Source organism: Dromiciops gliroides, chromosome 3, assembly GCF_019393635.1.
Source record: "Dromiciops gliroides isolate mDroGli1 chromosome 3, mDroGli1.pri, whole genome shotgun sequence".
Taxonomy (NCBI): Eukaryota; Metazoa; Chordata; class Mammalia; order Microbiotheria; family Microbiotheriidae; genus Dromiciops; species Dromiciops gliroides.
This window is the reverse complement of record NC_057863.1, coordinates 506,630,950-506,654,375: the sequence shown is the minus strand read 5'-3', so window position 1 is coordinate 506,654,375 and position 23,426 is coordinate 506,630,950. Positions and strand designations below refer to the sequence as shown.

Genomic DNA, 23,426 nt, shown 5'->3' with positions numbered 1-23,426 from the left:
GGTGAAAGAGTGAAGAGTCATGGACAACACCTAACTGCAAGCTTGGGTGACTTAGAGGACGGTGGTGCTGTTGTCAGTAATAGGAAAGTTTGAAAAGGGGAAGGATTGGTGAAGGAAGGAGTTAAAAAATGAGTTCAGTTTTATAAATGGTGAGTTTAAGATGTCTAAAGAACATCCAGTTTGAAACTTCCATAATATACTACTTCTATTACTGTTAACACACTACTTACAAGTAATGTTATATTACTTATAATATATATACATATATTTGTATGCATATTATATATGTATAAATACACACATATAATGTTTTAATTTTTTTCATTTAATGGTTGGGAAACCAAGCTGTTGTTACAATTAATATACTACTATTACAAGTAATATATTATTTATAATATGTATGTACATATATGTATGCATTATATATTACATATATGATGTATTGAAGGGTGGGTTTTTTTTCCATTTCATGGTTCGGAAATCAGGCTAACTACTGTCAATGTATATGTACTTCTAGAAATCCAGCATCTACTAATTTTTGTTCCTAAAGTACAGGAGGGCAAAATTTCAGATAACCAAGTTTATTAAATCACTAATGTTATTTTATACACAAATCTAAAACAGTAATCTCTAGATAAATGATTATAATTTTGTGGCACTAGCACTTATAGTGCAGATAGTGAAGATTAACAAGTGAGTTCAGGTGCCACTTCATTTACCTTATCTCCCCATTCCAAGATTAAAAACAACATGTTCCTTTTCAGATCTCTTGGCCCAACTTTATTTTCTCCTTTAGACTTAACACATTCAAATTTACATTCTTTTTTTCCCCCCTGTACTTGTCTTATCAGAACATAAGTTTCTAGAGGCCAGATGAGGTCTAGCTTTTAATTGTGGCTATATTCTTAGTGACTAGAATAATGCTGTGCATGAAGTAGATACTTAATGTCGAAATTATTAAAGCTTTGGTATTACTGAATTCACATGGCCCAATATTGATGTGCTGTTGTTGCTGCTGCTGTTGTTTTTTTTAAAAGATACTTAAGGTTCCATTTTTAAAGCTGAATGCAAACTGAACATGAGTTTACAGTCAGATGTCAGATACTGCCCCCCTCCAATACTTATGTGATCTTAGACTAAGCTAACAGAAATAAAAGAGAAATAACAATCCGCTGCGATCTTTGTTGGCCAGACCACACTTGAAATATTCTTGTTTCTTTAAAGGGAGGCAAAGACAAGCTGGTTCATGTTCACAGGAAAGTGCCTAAGATGGCAGGAGTCTATGGCTGAAGGAAATATTGCTCTTTAGCCTTGTGGGGGAAGGGGACAAGAGAAAACTTGGATGGGATTTGAGGATGGATCAGTGGAGGAGGAAGAACATCCATAGGCCTGTCCTTAAATATCTGAAGGCCATCACATGGAGGAGTATTAGGTTTACTATGTGTGACTTCAGAGGGCAGAGCTTTGAACAATAAGGAGGGTTGGGGGGGGGGCTACAATGAGGCAGATTTACATCTGATATGAGGAAAAAAATCCCTAACAATTTATTCTATCTGAAAATGGACCTTCTGCCTCAGGAGGTAGCAGTTTCCCATCATTGGAGATCTTCAAGCAGAAGGTACAAAACCATTGTCAAGGGATATTTAGAAGTGATTCCTCTCAAGTTAAGTAACTAGGGCTTTTGATCTACTCAGTGTGATGGATTTGCCCTTAGAAGACTAGAACACCACATAATGGTGGTATCCCTTAAAGTCTCTGATTTCTGTTTCTCAGCTAGGTTCTTGGCCTGAATCAAGCTGGAGGACTGTAGCTGCTACTTCAAATTGCTACATTTTGCCAAATTGATTCCTATTGCTTCAAGATTTTTGTTTCAATCTCTGCTAATGTAAATGTAATAGAACTATGCATGTGTAAAGAGCTTCCAATGTCTTTTCTCTGATTCAGCTGGGCAAAGGGGGAATTCTTAAGTAATTGCAAGCAGGTGATTAGGTGATTAGCTAAATTGATAAAGCACTTGGAAGTGAATGGATGAAGAATGTCATATAAAATAGCAGTTATGCAGGTTTTGTTTGTTTAAACTTCATGGGTTATCAGAGACAAACTGGAGGTGACTCTTGTCCTCCAGTTTCCTTCCCAGTAGTGCTTGTAGCTGGTCACACAGGCAGAGGTTTCTGCTGCCATATTCTTATAACACTTCCTTCAGAGTCCCTGCTGCTGCTTGAACTGTAAATGCTGCGATGGAGATCTGTTTTTTCACTTCTTCCCAGGCCTTGTGTTGATCAGCTTTGTTTTCAATATCAAACATGGCATCATAAATTCCTGGAAATGATTCCCCTGCATATTTGTTGTGGCTACTTGGAGCAAAGATGATGTGCCTATGAGAAGAAGCCACAAAGCAAATCAAATTGGTAAATAATTTTGTTCTCTCTTAATTGTAGCATTAAATGAGCATTTAGTGACCCAATTCCTAATATTAGTATGAGAGGAATATGTAGTGCTTCCACCTACCCTGCTCTAGCCCCCATAACATGTTTACTTTCTTTTTTTTTTAATCTTTTTTTTTTTTTAGATAGGCAATTGGGGTTAAGTGACTTGCCCAGGGTCACACAGCTAGTAAGTGTCAAGTGTCTAAGGCCAGATTTGAGCTCAGGTCCTCCTGACTCCAGGGCCAGTGCTCTATCCACTGCACCACCTAGCTGCCCCAAGGTATCTACTTTCAAACAATTGACTTACAAGACAAGTCAAGGACAGATAATTTAAGAATCACTGGATTTCCTCAAAACCATAACTAAACAACAACCAAAAAAAATTCTGGGTATTGTATTTCAAGAAATCATACATAATTGCCAGCACTATACTATGACCAGGTCAGATCTAAACCAGGAATACAAGTTTAATTCACTATTATGAATACCATAAACATATTACCCTTAATGACAAAGTAAAAAAAAATCATGTGAAAATATAGATAGTTGCAGAAAAGGCTTGATAAAAGAAAACATTCCTTCTATTAAAAAGCGTTGGAGGGGTGGGGCAGCTAGGAGGCACAGTGGATAAAGCACTGGCCCTGGATTCAGGAGGACCTGAGTTCAAATCTGGCCTCAGACACTTGACACTTACTAGCTTTGTGACCCTAAGCAAGTCACTTAACCCCCATTGCCTCGAGGAGGGGGAAAAACAACCATTGGAATAAATATATCATTCCTCAAAATGGAAAATATGATCTACATAAACCCCAAACCCAGAATTATATGTAAATGAAAAACATAAGGCTTTTTCAATAAGATTCAGTGGTAAAGCAAGGATGTTCATTATTACCTCTATTATTTGATATAGTGGTAGAAATGCTAGTTATAGCAATAAAAAAGACAATGTAATTAGCAGAATTAGTATAGATAATCATCTTTTTTCAGGAGGCTTGAGGAAGCTAGGTTGAATAGTGGGTAGAACACTGAACTTGGGAGTCAGGAAGAACTGAAATCAAATTTTGCCTCAGATGCTTCCTAGCTATATGACCCTGGAGAAATCACTCTGTGCCTCAGCTTCCTCATCTATGAAATGAGAGGGTTGGATTTAATAGATTACAAGGTTTCTTTTCTAACTCTGAATCATATGATATGATAGACAACTTAGACAATCTTAGTTCTCTAAATATGTAATAAAAAAATGCCAGGTGGTTAAAAGCACCGGCCCTGGATTCAGGAGTACCTGGGTTTGGATCCGGCCTCAGACACTTGACACTTACTAGCTGTGTTGACCCTGGGCAAGTCACTTACCCCCATTGCCTTGCAAAAAAAAAAATGCCAGAAACAATTACTTAAGCAAAGAGCAAGATATATAAATCAACTAACACAAATAATTACCCCTTTCTGTATATAGTCAACAACTCTCAGCAGGATGAGATATTGAATGAGAAATTCAACTAAAAATAACTAGAGAACATATGAAATCTTTGGAGCCCCACCTTCCAAGACATGCACAGGAGGAGAAAGGGTTAAAACATTAGAGGTGAAATTCAGCTGCCAGATTCTATGCTGTCATTGACCCTCTACCTGAAAAAAAAAAATAGGGAATTCTAGAAGCAGCACTAGGCCAAAAATCTGAATGAGTTTCTGGGATACTATGACCCTGATTGTAATGAATTCCCAGTCTCTCAGTAATGACATTGCTCCTACTCTAATACGTGTTTCATATATGAAAGAGAAAGGGAAAAAGAGGAGAGAAAAGATGGACATAAATTACATTGTCTTTTCCAAAGAGTAGACCTAGTGGGCAGCTAGGTGGTGCAGTAGATAGAGCACTGGGCTTGGAGTCAGAAAGACTCATTTTCATAGTTTAAATTCAGACACTTACTAGCTTGTGAACCTGCAAGTCACTTAACCCTGTTTTTCCTTAGTTCCTCATCTGTAAATATGATCAGGAGAAGGAATAGGCAAACCACTCCAGTAATCTTTGCCAAGAAAACCCCACAATGGAATCACAGTAGAGGTTGGAAATGACTGAAACAACAATAAACTGCAACGCCAAAAGGGCCCATTTTATAATTTTTTCTATAAATGTACTAAGTGACCCTGAAACAAGTAGAGGGGAAATCCAAAAATTTAAATAAACAAAACCCAGGTAACATGCAGATAATGAAGATACAGGGTTTGAAAAACTTCCCTGAGGATAAACAACACATCTTGCAATAATAGGAGTGTAATAAATGTATGTTGAATTGAATTGACACTGCAAATCCAGGAGCGAAAATGGAATTAAAGCTCAGACTGGGTCCTTTTGCCATTCTCTCTTTTGTGAGAAGCTCACATCATGCTAATCTTTCTGTAGTATAAAATAGTATCTGAACTATACCTTGCCAGGGAAGAATATGTCACTTTAAATAAGCAGATCAGAAAATTAACTCAGGGTCAAATCCACTGCCTTCTAAAGCTCAAGTTGATTAAGGTTTCTCTATCAGACAGTTACAGCAGGAAGCTTTGCATACAGCAGCATTTTACAGGCAATGAATACCTCTTTTAAACACTAGTCATTTGGATTCTCTGAAGCACATCAGACATTCAGGATTCTTGGCTTTTAAAGATTCTTATGGTCTTAAAGGGATCTTCTTTTAAAAATGAATATTTATATCCTGCTTGATCCACCACTAAAACTATGACAAGTTAGGAAGAGCCTTAGTCCGAGTATATCCAGAAGTGATGGAAAATTAGATAAAGAGTAGGCTCTCCTTATGTCTGGCCCACTCCCTACTATACCCCTTTTAGTCTCCTGTGACTTTCTTGAAGAAGGGAGCTGTTATATCATTCTCATTTCCCCATGCCATCTGCCATGCCAAATAAGGCCTACTGATTATTTAGGAGGATTTGCAAATAAAAAACTGTCAGTCAGCTCCAGATTAGAAATAATACTTGGGATTTTGTTGCATGCTTTCAAAAGTACTTTTGTGTATATAATTCTCATTTGATTCATAGAGGCATCCAAATAATATCCCCATTTGACAGATGATGAAATAGACACAGTGATACATATTTTTTTCTAATTGAGTCTCCCTATCTTTCTCAGGCAGTAAGTAGTACTACAAACTGATGCAGAAGCTTTGATCAATTCTCTTTCTGACTCCTCATTAGGTAACCTGGTGGCCCCCCAAGTTGAGGGAGATCATCATATTGATGATTCACTTATAGAGGACACCTGCTCAAACTTTAGTTCTACTGCAGCTTAGATCTATTGGGAATCAAGACATACTCTAGCTTCCTCAGCAGCTGTATTATAGGCATGTGCATCACCCCTAGGTAGATCCAGTTGAGATTAAGTGATTGAGAATCCTCTGACTTTTTAAGGGGTGCAAAGAATCTTAGAAATCGTTTAATCCTAAACTCTCATCTTATAGATAAGGAGGGTAAAACCAAGAGAGTTGAAATGACTTATCTAAGGACATAGAAGTCATAATAAGCAAAGCTAGGGATTCAAACCCAGGTTTCTTTCTTCAATATCAATTATTCTTTCTACTATGGCATGAGATCATACAGTAAGTTACTGCCAGGGCCAGGATGAAAATCTAGGTCTCCTAGTATCATAAGATTGAGAAAGGAAGTTTGGTGAAAATATGTTTCCAACTCCTCTTTTTACTTATGAGGAACCTGAGATTCCAGAGTGCTTAAGTGAATTTTCCAAGGTCACACTGAGCAGTGAAGCCAAGTCTCATTTGGTCTCATGGCACCTGGCAGGGTGTATGGTGCTTAATATGCTCTTCTGGATTGTACTTTGCCTACAAATCTAGGGATGTTCCAATGACACCTTGCTGGTTTAATGACAAATTCAGTGGCATTCAAAGAATTAATGGGGACAGATTTTAATTTGATTCAAAAGAGGGGATTTTGGAGAATCTTACTCCTATGGTTGCAGATGGGGGTAAGGGATGTTGACCAAGCAAAATTTAAAGTAGTTGTCACTAAAGAGGAACTGGACACAGAGGCTGTCCAGTCAAGAGGCTGATGTGAAATGAAGAAATGATACCGGCTGAAGTTTTGTAATAAATATGCATTTAATTGGAATTCATCTCCTTCACCCCCTATTTCTAATTATACTTGTTTCCATTGTGAGTTTCATTCAAGTGAGCCAGGCCCATAACTTTGAGGTCATCCTTTAATTCTTTTTTCTCCTTTCCTCCCTATATACAATTAACTGTCTATACCTGTTGATTCTAACTCAGTATCTCTTTCATTTGTCCTCTCTATTCACTCAATACCACTCTTATTCAGGTCTTCATATCACCTCTCACCTGGACTATTTACTCATGGCCTCCTAATAGTTTCCCTCCTTCTAATATTTCCCCTTTCCAACTTATTTTCAAATTGACATTCCTGAGGCACAATCCTGACTATGTCACTCTCTAAGATAAAATATAAACTGCTTTATTTGTCATTTCAGACTTCTTTTACATTATCCCCCTTTACACACTCTTTGTTACAGCCAAACTGTTCTATTTGTCTTCAACCCCAACATTCTATTTCATGCCTTTCTGTCTGTACAGTTTTTAACCCACCCCTAGTCTGCAATGTACTTTTTCATCAGCCCTGCCTCCTTCCTGATCCTAAGGAACCAAAGGAGAGGCAACTCAAATATATCCTCTGGGCATCAAAATATGCCCAAGTAGAAATGATTCCATTAACATTGATTTTTAAAAAAGCTCTTCTAATGTGTTCCATACAGTTAGATGGGTTGGGGTGGTTTCTGAGCCATATGCCTTTCATTTTTCAATTAGATCTGTACTTTATGTTAAGACTCTATGCTTATTTCTCTAACTTGGTATTTTATTTGGGCTAAGTTTCTGTATTTTTCCATTTTCATTTTAGAGCCAATTCTGAAATCTGATACAAGTAGAAAATTACTTAATACCCTAGTTGTCCACTCCACAAAGATAAAAGTGTTCCAAGGTTTAGGGTTGTTTTCTTAAGGCAATATGGAACAGAGAAAATAATTTTAGGTTTGAAATCTAAAGATTCTGATTGCAGACCGAGATCTGGAATAAAATAGAGGATGGATGCTTTTTAGTGAACCCTTGACAATAGACGTACAAAAGCTAACTGAAGAAAATAATTCCTTAAAAATTAGAATTGAGCAAGTGGAAGCTAATGGCTCTACAAGACATCAAGAATCAATTTTTAAAATCCAAAGAATAAAAAAATAGAAGAAAATGCAAAATGCTTTAATGAAAAAACAACTGACCTAGAAAACAGATCCAGGAGAAATAATATAAGAATTATTAGAATATCCAAAAGCCATAATCAAAAGGAGGGCCTGGACATCATACTTCAAGAAATTATCAAATAAAGCTGCCCTGATATCCTAGAACCAAAGGGTAAAATAGTTATTGAAACAATCCATTGATCATCTCCTGAAATGTAATGTCTGTTGGGCATATTCTTTCACAGAGGGCTGATATTGCAGTTTATAGTCACAAGATTTAGAAGCCAGCTTGAAGCACTTCTATCACATGACAGGTCTCTTCCACATATATCACTTAGATTACCAAGGCAAATAGCTAAAAAATTGGCATTTTCACCCAATTATAATAGTCTATCAGGAATATTATGAACAAACTAACATTCCAACCCAACCACAATTCAATCCAAGGTCTCGTTAACCTGATCCCATGTGTATCTAAATAGTTCATCACTTTCAGAGCCACAGACATATAGTAGATTTTGCTCCAACATGTGTACCACAGAGACTATATAATCCCCCCTTTAGTACTAAAAGGGCCATTCAAGTCCTTAACTCAAAACATTATAAGCCATCACACAAATATAGAATACTATCCTTCAGGGCCTAGAGAAAAGCTACTATTTCTGTTGTTAAAAGGGGACTGGAGAGGGAGTATAAGGAAGATATTATAAACCTGTCTTAACAAGGGTTTTGATTGCATTCCTTACAATGGGACTATAAAAGGCTTTGGGCTGTGTAAATGGTAATGAAGAAGAGCATTTCTGTTATAAGTATTTCTGAGGTCAGAACCACAGGGTCCTGATGTGAAACAAAAGGAAGTTTTATGATGCAGTGAGACAACTGTGCTGTACCCTGAGACAAAGAGGTGGATGGCAGAGGCCATACAGAGGGATAGCATCACTGAAATTGAGCCACAAAAATGTCAGCAGTTATCTATATGATAATAGACCCAACCTAAATAACAGCATCTTTGGGCAACAGGGAAAGAACATAGTCATTCTAATCAACATCTGATGATTTGACATTAAGCCAAGAGACACTGTAGATCAAGGTTTCATTTAGGTATCACTGGTGTTTAAAGTGGATATAAAGTTGATGCCTTAGATTATACATGAATCTCCTACAGAGTTTATATTATATTCATTTAAAGAGTGGTAGGGAAGATGTGGTTAAGACATATGAGATATTGGGGCAGCTAGGTAGTGCAGTGGATAAAGCACTGGCTCTGGATTCAGGAGGACCTGAGTTCAAATCTGGCCTTAGACACTTGACACTTACTAGCTATGTGACCCTGGGCAAGTCACTTAACCCTCATTGCCCCACAAAAAGAAAGGCATATGAGATATTACTGGCATAGGACACTCCTAGTGAAGAAGTCCCTCTATCAATGTAGGCTGCAATTTATAATCTTAGTTTCCTGGGGCACTGAGAGACTAAGTGACTTTCCCTGGATGCCCTGCTGGTGCTTTTCAAAGGTACAACATGCATGCCTGATTCTAAGGCCAGCTCTTCACCCATCATACCACTATGTGTGCTTTTTATAGCTTTTGTGACATGTATCACACTGCCATAATCTGGGAGTAGTGACCACTATGCCTGCCATTGTGTGGACAGTTAAATATTAAATAATTTCAATAGCTATGAAGATTTTGTCTTAATACATAACAGATTTATAGATCTTTATCAGTACTAGGATTCAATCTATCAACAATTTTATTCAACAATGCAAAAATAGGAGGAGTGGAGCCAAGGTGGCAGAGAAAAGGCAAGAAGTTGCCTGAGCTCTCCCCAGTTTCCCTCTAAATAACTTTAAATCAAGCCTCAAAAAAATTCTGGAGTAACAGAATCCACAAAAAGAGAGGTTGAAACAATGTTCCAGCCCAAGATAACTTAGAAGGACTGTAGGAAAGGTCTGTCTCACTTGGATAAAAGGAGAGCACAGCCCAGCACAAGTGATATTCAGGCAAGACAATGGGAGGCTCCTAGCCCCAGGACAGATAAATAACTGAGGCCCTGAGGTCCTGCCTCAGCAGGCCAGTTGTGAGGCTTCTAGCACAATAGGCAAACTGCCATCCCCAGATCCCCTGGCACAACAGATATGACTAGGCCTAATAACTTCAATGCAGTGGGCAAACCATCAACCCTGGAGCCCCAAGAACAACAGGTGAGCTCCCAGTCCTGGTGGCCTCTAACATAGAAAGCTAGTAACCAGGCTCCTGACCTCCAGCACAAGAAGCTTGGGACATTGTTACCATACCTCAGAAGAAGAGCTCAACTTTTAAAGTCATGAAATAGGCTAGAAAATAAGCATAAACAAAAAACAAAAACAAAAACAACCTCTGATTATAGAAAGCTACTATGGTGACAGGGAAGATCAAAACACAAACTCAAGAGAAGAAAACAATGTCAAAATGCCTAAATGCAAAGCCTCAAAGAGAAATATGAATGGTCTCATGCCCAAAAAGTCCTCCTGAAAGAACTCAAAAAGGATTTTTTACATCAAATAAAAGCGTTAGAAGAAAAAATGGGAAAAGAAATGAGAGTGATGCATCGTTTGAGCCTTACTCTCATCAGAATTGGCTCAAAGAGGGAATAACATACACAGTCAGTTGAGTATAGAAATCTCTTACCCTATGGAGAAATATAAGGGGAGGAGGACAAGAAATAGGGGACTGATATAAGGGAAGGCAGATTGAGGGAGGTGGTGGTTAGAAGCAAAACAGTGGTGAAGAGGAACAGGGTGAAGGGGGAGGAAGGGAAAGCAAGAGTGAGAGCAAGAAGTATAAACAGGGGAAAATAGGATGAAGGAAAATGCATAGTTAGTAATCATAACTGTGAATGTGAATGGGATGAACTCTTCCATAAAAGAGAAGTGAATAGCAGTGGATTAAAAACCAGAATCCTTCAATATTTTAACAAAAAATACATTTGAAGTAGAAAGACACACACAGTGTAAAGGTAAAAGGCTGGAACAGAATTTTTATGCTTCAGCTGCGAAGTTAAAAAAAAAAAGCAGAGGTAGGAATCCTTACTTCAGAGAAAGCAAAAGCAAAAATAGATCTAATTAAAAGAGACAGGGAGGAAACTATATCTTGCTAAAAGGTATCATAGACAATGAAATACTATCAATGCTAAATATATATGCACCAAATGGTGTAGCATCCAAATTTCTAAAGGGGAGAGTAAATCAGTTACTGAAGCAAATAGACAATAAAATTATAATAGTGGGGGACCTCAACTTTCCCCTCTCAGGACTAGATAAATCTAACCACAAAATAAACAAGAAAAAGTTAAGGAGATGAATAGAATTTTAGAAAATAATAAAACCAAAATCATATGATTATCTCAACAGCTGCAGAAAAGGCTTTGGACAAAATATATTAGCCTTTCCTATGAAAAGCACTAGGTGGGAGCAGCTAGGTGGTGCTGTGGACAAAGCACTGGCTCTGGATTCAGGAGTACCTGGGTTCGGATCCAGCCTCAGACACTTGACACTTACTAGCTGTGTGACCCTGGGCAAGTCACTTAACCCTCACTGTCCCGTTTAAAAAAAAAAAAAAGCACTAGGAAGCATAGGAATAAATGGAGTTTTCCTCAAATTGTAAGTTCTATCTAACGATCAGTAAGCATTATCTGTGCTGGGGATAAACTAGAAATCTTCCCAATAAGATCGGTCATGAAGCAAGGAAGTCCATTCTCACCACTATTATTCAGCATTGTACCAGAAATGTTACCTTTAGCAATAAGAGAAGAAAAAGAAATTGACAGAATTAGAATAGGCAACGAGGAAACAAAAGTATCACTCTTCGCAGATAAAATGATGGTATACTTATATAATCCTAGAGAATAGCCTTTAAAAAATATTTGAAATTATCAACAACTTTATCAAAGCTGCAGAATATAAAATAAGCCTACAAAAGTCATCAGTATTTCTACATATGACCAACAAAGTCCAGCAGGAACAGATAGAAAGTCAAATTCCACTTAAAATAACTGTAGAACAATATAAAATACTTGGGAGTCTATCTGCTAAGACAAACCCAGGAACTATATAAATACAATTACAAAACACTTTTCATACAAATAAAGATATCTAAACAATTGGAAAAATACCAACTGCTCATGGGTGAAGCCCAGCCCAATATAATAAAAATGACAATTCTACCTAAATTAATTTACTTATTCAGTTCCATACCAATCAGACTATCAAAATTATCTTTTAGATCTTATAGAACAATGCAATAATATCATTATTAAATAACATTTATTAAGCACCTACTCTGTACAAGGCATTGTGATATATGCTGAGTATACAAAGTTGAAAGAAATGATGATTCCCTGTCCTCCAGAAGATTTTAATACTAACAGGAGGGGAATAATACATGTACATAGGCAAGCAAGATCTAATCCAAAGTGCCATGACAGTACCCTGAGGGAGAAGTGATGGTTTCTGGTGGGGTGGGTAGCAATCATGAAATACTTCTCAGGTTTCTGAGTTGGGCTTTCAAGAAAGAGAGGGATTTCAATAGGTAAAAGTGGGAGGTAGTCAGTTCTAGGTATAGGGGAGACTATGAGCAACATGGTGAGTGTTATATTCCCATGGTTCTCCTTTGGATATAACAATCACATTAGAACTATATCCTGGAGCAGCTAGGTAGTGCAGTGGATAGAGCACTGGCCCTGGAGTCAGGAGGACCTGAGTTCAAATCCGGCCTCAGACACTTATCACTTACTAGCTGTATGACCTTGGGCAAGTCACTTAACCCCAATTGACTCTCACACACACACACACACACACACACACAAAGAACTATATCCAGCTATTCTAGATTTAAATATTATCTGATTATCTCCCCTTCCTGTTTTAAGTGCCTTCTCTCATCTGACCCAAAATCTGCTCTCTAGATGTTCTGATAGAGCTTGAGTCCTCTGGGTAAGAGACAAAGTCCTTTTTTGTAATTCCAGGCTCTATATGGGTTATGGTCATAGCAGGCTCACTAAAGGCCAAATCACTAAAGCAGGGGCACAGACAGTACAACTCTGGTTTGAATTAAGCATCAATCAACTTCTCGATTAGGCTGAGTGGGGAATGAGTAGATATCTGTGATAATTACCCCTATCCCGGACATAATGTAGTCCTCGACAGCAGTTGGAGTTCAACTTCAGTATCAGATGAGAGAGGAAAAAGGATTTTCAAAATCAAATAAAAGAGATAGGAATGAAATAGTTACAGAATATTTAAGAAGAAGAGTTAGATGGTTTTAATATGACTGTTATATCTCAGGGACAGGTATGTAACCAAAAGGCTTCATTTTTGCAGAGCAGCTAACTGAAGAGAAGAAAGCTGACCAATAGTCAGCAAGGATCTTTGCCAGCCAAAGTTTGAATAGTGTAATAAACCATACTGTCATCAAAGGAACATGCTTTTTGCAAACACTTCCTACAATCTCCCCTTGGAGCATTATAAAGAGGCCAGTTCACCCTCTTTCTTCTGGGAGAACTGAAATAGTGTTAGCACAACTGTTGTTCTTCCTTTGTTTCAGAGGACCAATGACATCACATGGTGATATCTTGACTTGCAGATCAATTAGATTTAAGTGAGAGCTGAGTTACACAAAGTCATAATCTCACTTTTTATTCTTCCAGAGACATAAAAGTCCAGTGGCAAGAGAAAAGTCAAGATGATTGGCAATGCCCCAGAATGCAGTGAATGACCTGGGCATCTTTGATGTCTGACCAAGATCTAAATGCTCCACAGTATGTGATTCGGATGCCTTCATAGCCATTGGAAAATTTAAATTGTTCTCATCTACCCATTCTGCCAGAATAACTCTCCACCTGCTTGGGGTAGAGATTCCCCTAACTCAACAAAAGCTTTGAGGGCTGTCAATTACCCTCAATGTGGTTTAGCTCATCTGAGATGGCTTTTCTGGTGTGACTGCTGCACATGCTACAGCTTCTTGGAGCCACAGATGAGAGTTGAGTGAAAGGTGGACACCAAAGATGGATGAGCATCCCTGAAAAAGGCTTGCAATTCCTCAAACTAGAAATGCTAGTCCTCCCTTAACAGCCTCTACACAATAAGTATGGCAGGAAAGCTGGACTATAGGCAATAATCCCGAAGAATGGACCAACCACTCTCCCACGGTGTGATTACCTACAGCCAGCACATAAAAGCAAACAGAAGCCAAAATTCTCTGCTATTGTTCGACAATAGCTTTAGTAATATCACTACTGCATAAGTGCCCTGTAGTTCTGATGGAAACTGGTGGGACCTTGTTGTAGCAGAACAATGTGGCTTTATGATTCAGATTGTTGTTAGATATTTTTCTTTATATATTTTTAAGCATATTTCTCCCTATTCTGTGTGTTTCCAAAGGATGTAATGTGTCAGTACATGTTGCCAAACTGCTCATCTACAATATAAAGAATACTAAAGAATTTGGCAAAGCTGAAAAATCAAGTCACAAAAAAATCATAACCTTGACAATATTCTTCAAAGCCATTCTCTTTTTCACTAGACTATGCTTCTAGTTCTAGATCTATGAATCTATTCAATCACTGATTTTCATTTAAAAATAAAGAGTCCTTTTATTTGCAAATAAAATGACAAATAATTCATATCCTTATTGATACAGAGCTTCTACTTCTAGGTTTACAACTCAAGGAGGCCATTGATAAGAATGAAAATTTCCATACAAAATATACCTGTGCTTTTTGTGGGCTGAGTTGGAAACCAGAGAGATGACCATCAATTTGGGGACTAGCTTAACAAACTGTCATATATGAACATAACGGAATACTTGCCATGATGTAAAAAAATATATGATGAATACAGAAAAGAATGAAATGACTTAAAAATGGCAAAGTAAAATAAGTATAACCAAGAAAATAATAAACACAACTACAACAACATAAAGGAAAAGAATCACCACAAAACCATTAAAAGTGAATGCTGGTGACTTTCAAAGAACATGCATGGCTCTAAAGGAGAGAGATGAGAATGCGCCCCACCCCTCTTTGTGGAGAGGTCCAGAGTTGTGGTACATGGTATATATTTTAAATGTACTGATTGGTTTTCCCTTTGTCTTTTCTTCCTTTTCCCCCCCAAATATATTATTTATTACATGGGATGGTTCTCTGGAAGGGGGAAGGGGAGGGTTAATGGGCAAAATTATAATGATAGTAAAAAACCCCAAAAGTTATCAATAAAAATGTAAAGGTCCTTAATGATCCATAATACAAGAGAGAGGTGTCTAGAAAAAATATTTTAATGCCACAAACTGGAAACATATTTCAACTGACTCTAATTCAGATATTCTATCTGGAGCCTTGGGCAAGGGCTTAAGAGCTTTTACCTCTGTTTCACCTAAGACCAATTTAAGATGAGAATATAACCATTTCTTTAGCATTCATGACTATGACATGGGATATCTGAAGCCCACAGAAATTTCCTTGGGTAGGGGAATGGAGATGAACAAACAAAATACTAGAATACATTAAATATATTCATTGTAAAGTAAAAACTCTTTGGTTCTTGTTTGTGGTCTTCTCAATGTGTCTTTAATAATTAATAAATAATACAGAGTTTGAAAAAATGAATGCCAAAAATGTTTTCACAACCCACTGTTATACATTTATATTAAACTTTTGGTTATTACTTATATTTGAGTGAAGTTATATTATAAAACACAATTATTTTTAAAATTTCATTTTTTCTTTGCTGATTTTATTCAATACTTCATCTTCTAAATATCTGTGAAATTACTAAAAGCTCTGTAACAGTTAAAATCCTGATTGCTTTGATTTTTGATCCAACATCTTTGAAAAACTTCATGGCACTGTAAATCTGGTAATCCCTTTCCTCTCCTTTTGTAACTTATTTCTTCATAGTCTCAGAGACTTATGAAATAGAACAATTTAAAACTGTTATTGGCCCAGGACCACAAACTAAAAGTTCTGAATCTCAGATGGGTATAATTTGTGCATGTTTAAAACCTGATCCAAGCTGCTAGTTACAGAGATAGAAAAAAATTGAATTAGGTTCTCTATATTGTTTTTTTTTATTTTTATTTATTTTATTTTTAACTTATAGAATAAAACAAGCATTTCTATAAAAGTATAATAAAAAGATGACTGCATATGAAATTGTGGCTGTATTACATACAAATTGTGATTCCTTTTAAATATATGATAGTTATCATGTAAATTTAATTTCTTTTTTTCCTTCCCCCGTCCCCCACTCTAGAGATGGCTACCATTAGACACAAATATGTGTGTATATAATAAATGTGTTGGTGGGTGTGTGTGTGTGTGTGTAAGATAACTCTACACATATTTATTTTATCAGTTCTTTCTCTGGATATAGATAGTGTCTTGCTTCATATGTCCTTTGTAGTTAATTGGGGTATTTATAATAGTAAAAATGCCTTATTTGCTCAAAGTTGTTTTAAAAATAATATGGCTGTTACTGTATACAATGTTCTGTTGGTTCTGTGCATTTTTCTCTTCATTATTTCATCCAAGTCTATACATGTTTTTCTAAGATCATCAAGCTCATCATTTCTTATAGCACAGTAGTAATCCATCACAATTATATAATACAACTTGTTCAGTCATGCCCCAATATTGTAAATACATGTATGTGTGTGCACATTATTTGCAGTATTTCTTATATGATTTATTGGGAAAAGTTCCAATAAGAACATTCAACAAGTATTATGTTGCAGCTAGGTGGCACAGTGGATATAGTTCTATGCTCAGAGTCAGGAAAACCTGAATTCAAATCTAGCCTCAGATACTCTGGGTAAGTTACTTAACCCTTTGTCTGCCTCAGTTTTTTCAACTGCAAAATGGGGATAATAATAGCATCTACCTTGCAGGGTTGTTGTGAGGATAAGAGAGATTTTTAAGACTTCACAACAGTACCTGGCACACAATAGAGCTACATAAATGCCTTTCCTTTCCTTCCTTCCTCTCCCTAAAATATATTATTTTAATAAGTTATTCATGTTAATGAAATAAAATTATACTTTTCATCACTATTGCAAATACAAAATGTGCTCAGAACCCAGCCTATTTCTGTGTATACAGTAAGTAGGTAAACTAAATGTTATCTACTGGCTATAAAACACTCCTTTTTACATATCTTATTCCTACTTCCAAACAGCTACAGGGAAAGGCTAAATAATGTCCATGAGAAATCATAAAATTAACATTTTTGTTGACGTTTCTCAATTTTATGTTTTTTAAAATTCACATGCTAATTTAGCTGATGACTGCTTCTTTTCATTAAAGGCAATTAAAACATCCAAATAGTATTTGTTGAGCCTGGCAAGCTGACAAACTGTGCTTGTTTTTAACTTTTATCCTCTCACTTAATTATTTTTTAAGTATTCTTTTGAGAAGTTGAGGCCTCAATGAGGAAGGTTAAATAAATAAACCATTAGCTTGAGAATACATGTGTTATTAGCAGGAAACTCTATAGAAGCTAGAGGTTCTACAAGACAGAGATGAGAAAGGAATATGTTCCAGGCATTGGGGATAACATGCAAAGTCAAAGAAATGGGAGATGTACTGCAAGTTGAACACTTTGTTTGCAATGTAGAGTATATGAACCAGAGTAATGTGCGATAAACCTGGAAAATGAGGCTGGATCCAGATTCTGAAGGAGTTTAAATGCCAAACATGGCAGTCTATATCTTATCCTAAAGGCAAGAAGAAACCATTAGAGTCTTGAGTAAGGCAATGAAATGGTCAGAATTTCCTAGGAGGAATCACTTTAACAACTGCATGGAGATCTGTGTGGTCTAAAATATCTTCTTCACAAAACTGGCTTTCTCCTCTCCCATTTATACACTTGGAACCACACTGTAATTTCTGACTCTTCCATTTTCCTCCATAATCCTCCCAAATTAGAGTCTGCTAAAAACGGAATGAGCTACTTTATGAGATGGTTACCTCCCTAAGACATCTATAAGTGGAATTCAATGTTCATGAACTGATCTTAGGCTTCAGGGAGAACTTAGACTTGATGACCTCTCAGGTACCTTCTAGGTCTAGGATATCCCCAGATTATTCAGACCTATGTAATAGAGATTTTTGATGTACCTTTATTGGGATTGCAGAGCCTTAATAGCAACCTCCCAAAAGATAGAGAATACTTGAGCTATATGTACTGCTTTTGTGGGATTTATATCACAGCTTCTATGCATTCTTTAGGGGTAGCTGGTGGTGCAGTGGATAGAACACTAGGGCTAAAGTCAGAAAGACACTTACTACTTATGTGACCTTGGGCAAGTCAGTCTCAGTTTCTTCCTCTGTAAAATGAGATAACATTAATTCCAACCTCCTAGTGTTGTTGTGACAATCAAATGATATATTTTATTTGTAAAGCACCAGCACAGTACCTAGGCACATAGTAAGCACTATATAAATGTTAGCTATTATTTTTTAAATAGTTATTTGCATTTTCTTTTTTTTTTAATTAATTAATTTATTTTTAGTGAGGCAATTGGGGCTAAGTGACTTGCCCAGGGTCACACAGCTAGTAAGTGTTAAGTATCTGAGGCCGGATTTGAACTCAGGTACTCCTGACTCCAGGGCTGGTTCTCTATCCACTGAGCAACCTAGCTTCCCCTCGCATTTTCTTAATACTGGATACTAGTAGTAAATTCTTAACTAGAAATAGTGATTGTTGTCTAAGCCTATAAACCCATCGTTCAAGATTGATAGAAAAGCTAGCCCACAGGAGTAAATCTGGGATGAAGGAAAAGCTTGCTAATGAGAAGGTTTTTAACATTTCTGGAAATTTTTTATTTTATTTCAGAGCATACCCTCTATACTACTTTTAAACCTTTCCTGATCAAATTAATTAGGAAATGAGACAGTAGCAGAGTGAGAAATGAAGGGTTGATGTGTTAATCCACTTGAAACCATTTTCATTCATAGACCAAATATAACAGTCTCCTGATCGGCCTCCTCACCTCTAGTACCTTCATTCCAATCTAGTCTGCATCTCTGAGCTAAGTTAAATAATTCCTTAGTCATGCCACTTTCCTTGCTCAAAAACCTTTAATTATTCTCTATTGCCTCTAGGAGGTACGGTTGAAAGAATACTGATTCTGGATCAGAGGGCCTGTGATCAAGTCTGACCTCTAAAACTTACTACCTGTGTACCTTTAGACAAATCACTCAACTTTCCTGGGCCTCAGTTTCCATATCTGTGAAGTAAGGAGATTGAGCCAGATGGCCATTGAGATTCCTTCCAAATCTAAATCAATGATCCTATGAATTTTCTTAGTCTGACATTCAAGACTTCCCCACCATAATTTGGGCCCAATATTCTGGGCAAAATAGCCTGCTCGCTCTCCTTTTAAGGCTTTTCCATTTATATCCACATCACTGTACCTCGTTTTATGTTACATATCTAATAAAGCAATCTCTGAACTCTTCTACTAATTTTACCTTTTTGCTTCAATCCATAGTGATTTTTCCCTACTTTTAAAAAATATTCACTTGAATCAAATTTCAGAAATTATACTTCATAATGAAACATGACAAAAATATCACAAAATCTCAAGTGATTTTGAAAGAGATGGGAATAAATAGTCTGGAATTTTTTTAAAGCCCATTTTGGGTTTAAAAGTATGAACCCAACTAACAATCATGCCAAAACAGAAGCACAAAAAAGTTTGTATCTTCTATAACTATCATGAGTGAACATATCTTCCTCAAGTATTTCATAGAAGAGTATTCAATACTTGGTATACCTATAAGGATAGGCTTCAAATAACAGACTGAGAGAAAAGAACAGAAAGTACTTGAAAACCACTGAAATTATGTGAAAAGGCATTGGAAGATCACAGAAATATCTAACTAATATAAGCAATAGAAGAAAGAAATGTGTAAAGGAATCTGAAAAAAAGATCAGAAATTCTAGATTTCCTTAATCAACAACTGAAAGCAAAAGTTAACAGGCTTATGAAGTGACATAAGGAATCAAAGCAGTGCAATGAACAAAACACATTATTCAACATACATCAAAACCTTTACTATCAAAATTTGAGAAAACATCAGGGGGCAGGCTAGGTGGCATAGTGGATAGAGCACCAGCCCTGGATTCAGGAGGACCTGGGTTCAAATCTGGCCTTAGAAACAACACTTACTAGCTGTGTGACCCTGGGCAAGTCACTTGACCACAGTTGCCCAGCAAAAAAAAGAGAAGACATCAGGGATAAGACAACTCCTAGGATGTGGAAATGTTCTGGTTGTCTATTTAATTAAAAGAAATTTAACACAGTAAAACTTTCAGGTGGATAAAAGAAGAAACATAAAGGTTGTTAACCATTAATACAATGAACAACTGAACAGTTATAGAGTAAGGTAAGTGACTAAAACTCTAGCCTCTTTGTAAAACTAGAAAGTAATAGTAAAGACAGACAACATCAGGCAGCTAGGTGGCGCAGTGGATAAAGCACTGGCCCTGGATTCAGTAGGACCTGAGTTCAAATCCAGCCTCAGACACTTGACATTTACTAGCTGTGTGACCTTGGGCAGCCTCCCCCCCCAAAAGACAGATAAGATCAAATCCATAATTATTGGCTCAAACACTTCATAGTGGGATTTGAATTATTAGCCAGGTATTTCATCTTATATGTGAGACTTTCTTAACAGAAGACCACATATTTCTACTACAAAAGGATGAGAACATCAGCGATCCTTCCAAGTATAGGCCAATTATATATTTAATAATTTAAAGAAATAAATTATAGCTTTTACTATGAAAAAAAAACCCCAATACCCATACACAAACAATATATTTGCTGTGGAACAAATGAGTGTGACAAAAATATTAAGATTGTAAACAGCAGTCCTATTATCAATTTCGTAATACTTGAATAAGCCACCTCAATGTACCATAACACAAATGTCATTTTTTGTTAATTATTCCAAAGATTAACTCATTTCCACACACATAGCTTATTCATGTGCTCCAAATATATAAATAGACCCAAGTATGATGCCAACATTATAGTATTTGATGTTCACATAGAAAACTTTTTATTTAAAATATGACACCAATGCAATAATGTCAAGGATAATTCATATAAAATATGTCATTTTTAGGGAGACAATTTAAATCGATTATGGTTCTGCCTAGTCTTAAATTCATTATCATTTCTTCTAAACAGAATTGTGTGCCTTCAAAATTAGTCAAATCCAAACATTTGCTTAACCATTTGATGTATATGGCTTACATTAATCTACATGGTTCCACCACAAAACAAACTGACTAGCTCCTTCATATTGTGGAATTTTCTCCAATAATATCAAAATATCATTGGTAGTCAATAAATTAAAATTCTTCATATATGTCAAGGAAATATTCATGCTGAAAGGCTCCATGTTTGAATCTGGAGATTACTTTGATCTAATGGGTAAAAGTGATACCTACAAATACCTTGATTTCTTCCAGGTAAGACAAATTGAGCATACAAATATCTAAGAGACTTATTGGCATTCTGAAATCAAAGCTAAATGGGAAGAACACATTTAAAGCAACTGATTCCCATGTAAGAGTTGCCAACATACACTTTCAGAACAGTACAATGGAACTACTAGATTTGGAAATTACCCTAACAAAAACATAAACAACAAAGGGGAAAAATAGGGCGTATGTCCCCAAAGTAGCAATGGAAAGATTAACACATAGAAATAAAGAAGAGGATTAAGAGACATTTTTAGAATGCATGATTAAAAGGGTCAAAAAGTGACAGAAATAATATTAGAGCGAGGGTCAGTTCTTTAATGAGCAACAGCAAAAGGTGATAACAAGTCGAAAGCCATTGGGTTTAAAAAAAATCCAAAAAGGGCCTTTCCTCTAGATGGAGGCTAAGAAATTACTAATAGCCAAGGATGGAATCATGCACGTGAACTCCTCCAACATCATTACATAAACAAAGAGGTATTGAACAAATGGCTGAGAAATGATTTGTTTGTTGAAATGGAAGTATCTATGGTAACAATTCAGGAGCAGATTTGTGCCACAAAAAACCATATAAGGTCTATTCTTAAGTAACCTTGACTTAGTGATGGATGTACACTATGAAAACAAATAGGGGATGATGCAACACATCACTGTGGGTTGAAATAAAATTAGAATTTTTGATGTTTGATAATATGTAGATTAGAAGTTCAAAAATATTTATTGAATAACAAACTAATATCCTCTGATCTAATATCCTGGTTTACTTTCTAGAAAAAGCAATACAATCATATATCTGACTGGAAGGGATCCCACAGGACATTTAGTCCAAAACTCTCATTTTTTTTATAGATAAAGATAGTGAGGATCAGAGAATTGTAGTGACTGGCTCAAGGTCATACAAGTAGAGGACCCCCAGGTCCTATGATTCCAGTCAGTTCTCTTTCTCCTATACAATACTGCATGGTGGATAAAAGTTAATAAAAAAAAATGTCTTTGAGAGGCTACTTGGTATAGCGAAAAGAGTGGAGATCTTGAATTGGATCCTAGCTCTGAAAATTAATAATAAACCATGGACAACTAATTCATAATCTCTATAAGTATCCTTTTTTAGCAATAAAATACAAATAATAATAGAGTCTCTCACAGAGATGTCACAAAGTGCTTTGTAAAACATAAAGTACTACATATCAGTGAGCTATTATCATGTACTATATTTTAACTACTTATTACCCCTAATGTTTATTTCCTTATATCACTAAATGAAGAGACTTGTCTTTTAATTAAATGAACTTCTACAGAGTTCCACTCTAAGCAAGACAATATAAAATACATCAGGTGCACGAAAAACATATACTGTTTTTTGGTTTTTTTTTTGGTGGGGCAATGAGGGTTAAGTGATTTGCCCAGGGTCACACAGCTAGTACGTATCAAGTGTCTGAGGCAGATTTGAACTCAGGTCCTCCTGAATCCAGGGCTGGTGCTTTATTCACTGTGCCACCTAGCTGCCCCCAAAACATAGACTGTTAACAATAAACACATCAAGCATCTTAACCACGTCACCCTCAGCATATATACATATAAACCTTTCTACTCAACTGTATTCCACAATTCTGAAATATATTTAAGATCCAACTGCACTTTTGGATATGTGTATGGTACTTGGTGTCCACTAAAGGTTCATCTCCATCATCTTACCTATAAAACTGCCTTCCAGGTAAACCAAAGGGATCAATGAAAGCTCTTTCCAATAGCATCAACTGATCATTCACAATTCTCACTGCGATTGGGCTATGGGGAAGAAAAAAACCACAATCACTTTTACCACCAAAACATTTCAAAGGAATTGACAAAAAAAAGAGGCAAGGCATAATTAAGCTTAAATGAAGGGAATAATGTTTCCCATTTGTCCACAATAATGATATAATCCCATTCAATACTTTACTAGAAAAGTTATCATCATTATGCCACAAATAGAAAATTATTCATTCTAATTTCACCTTTTAACTTATTAGGTGACATGTAAAAGTTCACCCAGTAAGCCAAGAATTTACAGACCAAGGCTTATAAATCACAAACTACATGCTACATTGAGAGACTGTACAAATAAACTTGGATCCATAGAACTATCAATTAATTCCAATCATTCTTAACACATAAGATCCTAAAGCTTCATCACTCATCTATATTGTGTCCTGGGTCTTCAGGCTCCACC

General features: G+C 36.3%; 1 protein-coding gene across 1 annotated transcript in view; it reads right to left on the bottom strand.

Annotated features, from left to right (window-relative positions):
- Positions 1-350: 350 nt before the first annotated feature.
- The window catches only part of LOC122751982 (N-acetylated-alpha-linked acidic dipeptidase 2-like), an 84,015-nt gene continuing 60,939 nt past the window's right edge, over positions 351-23,426 (bottom strand). Inside the window, exons 18-19 of the mRNA XM_043999246.1 lie at positions 22,910-23,002; positions 351-2,375 (exon numbers count right to left, since the gene is read on the bottom strand). Of these exons, the coding sequence (XP_043855181.1) occupies positions 2,186-2,375; positions 22,910-23,002 (283 nt within the window). The 3' untranslated portion in view covers positions 351-2,185. The remainder of the gene's footprint in view (positions 2,376-22,909; positions 23,003-23,426) is intronic.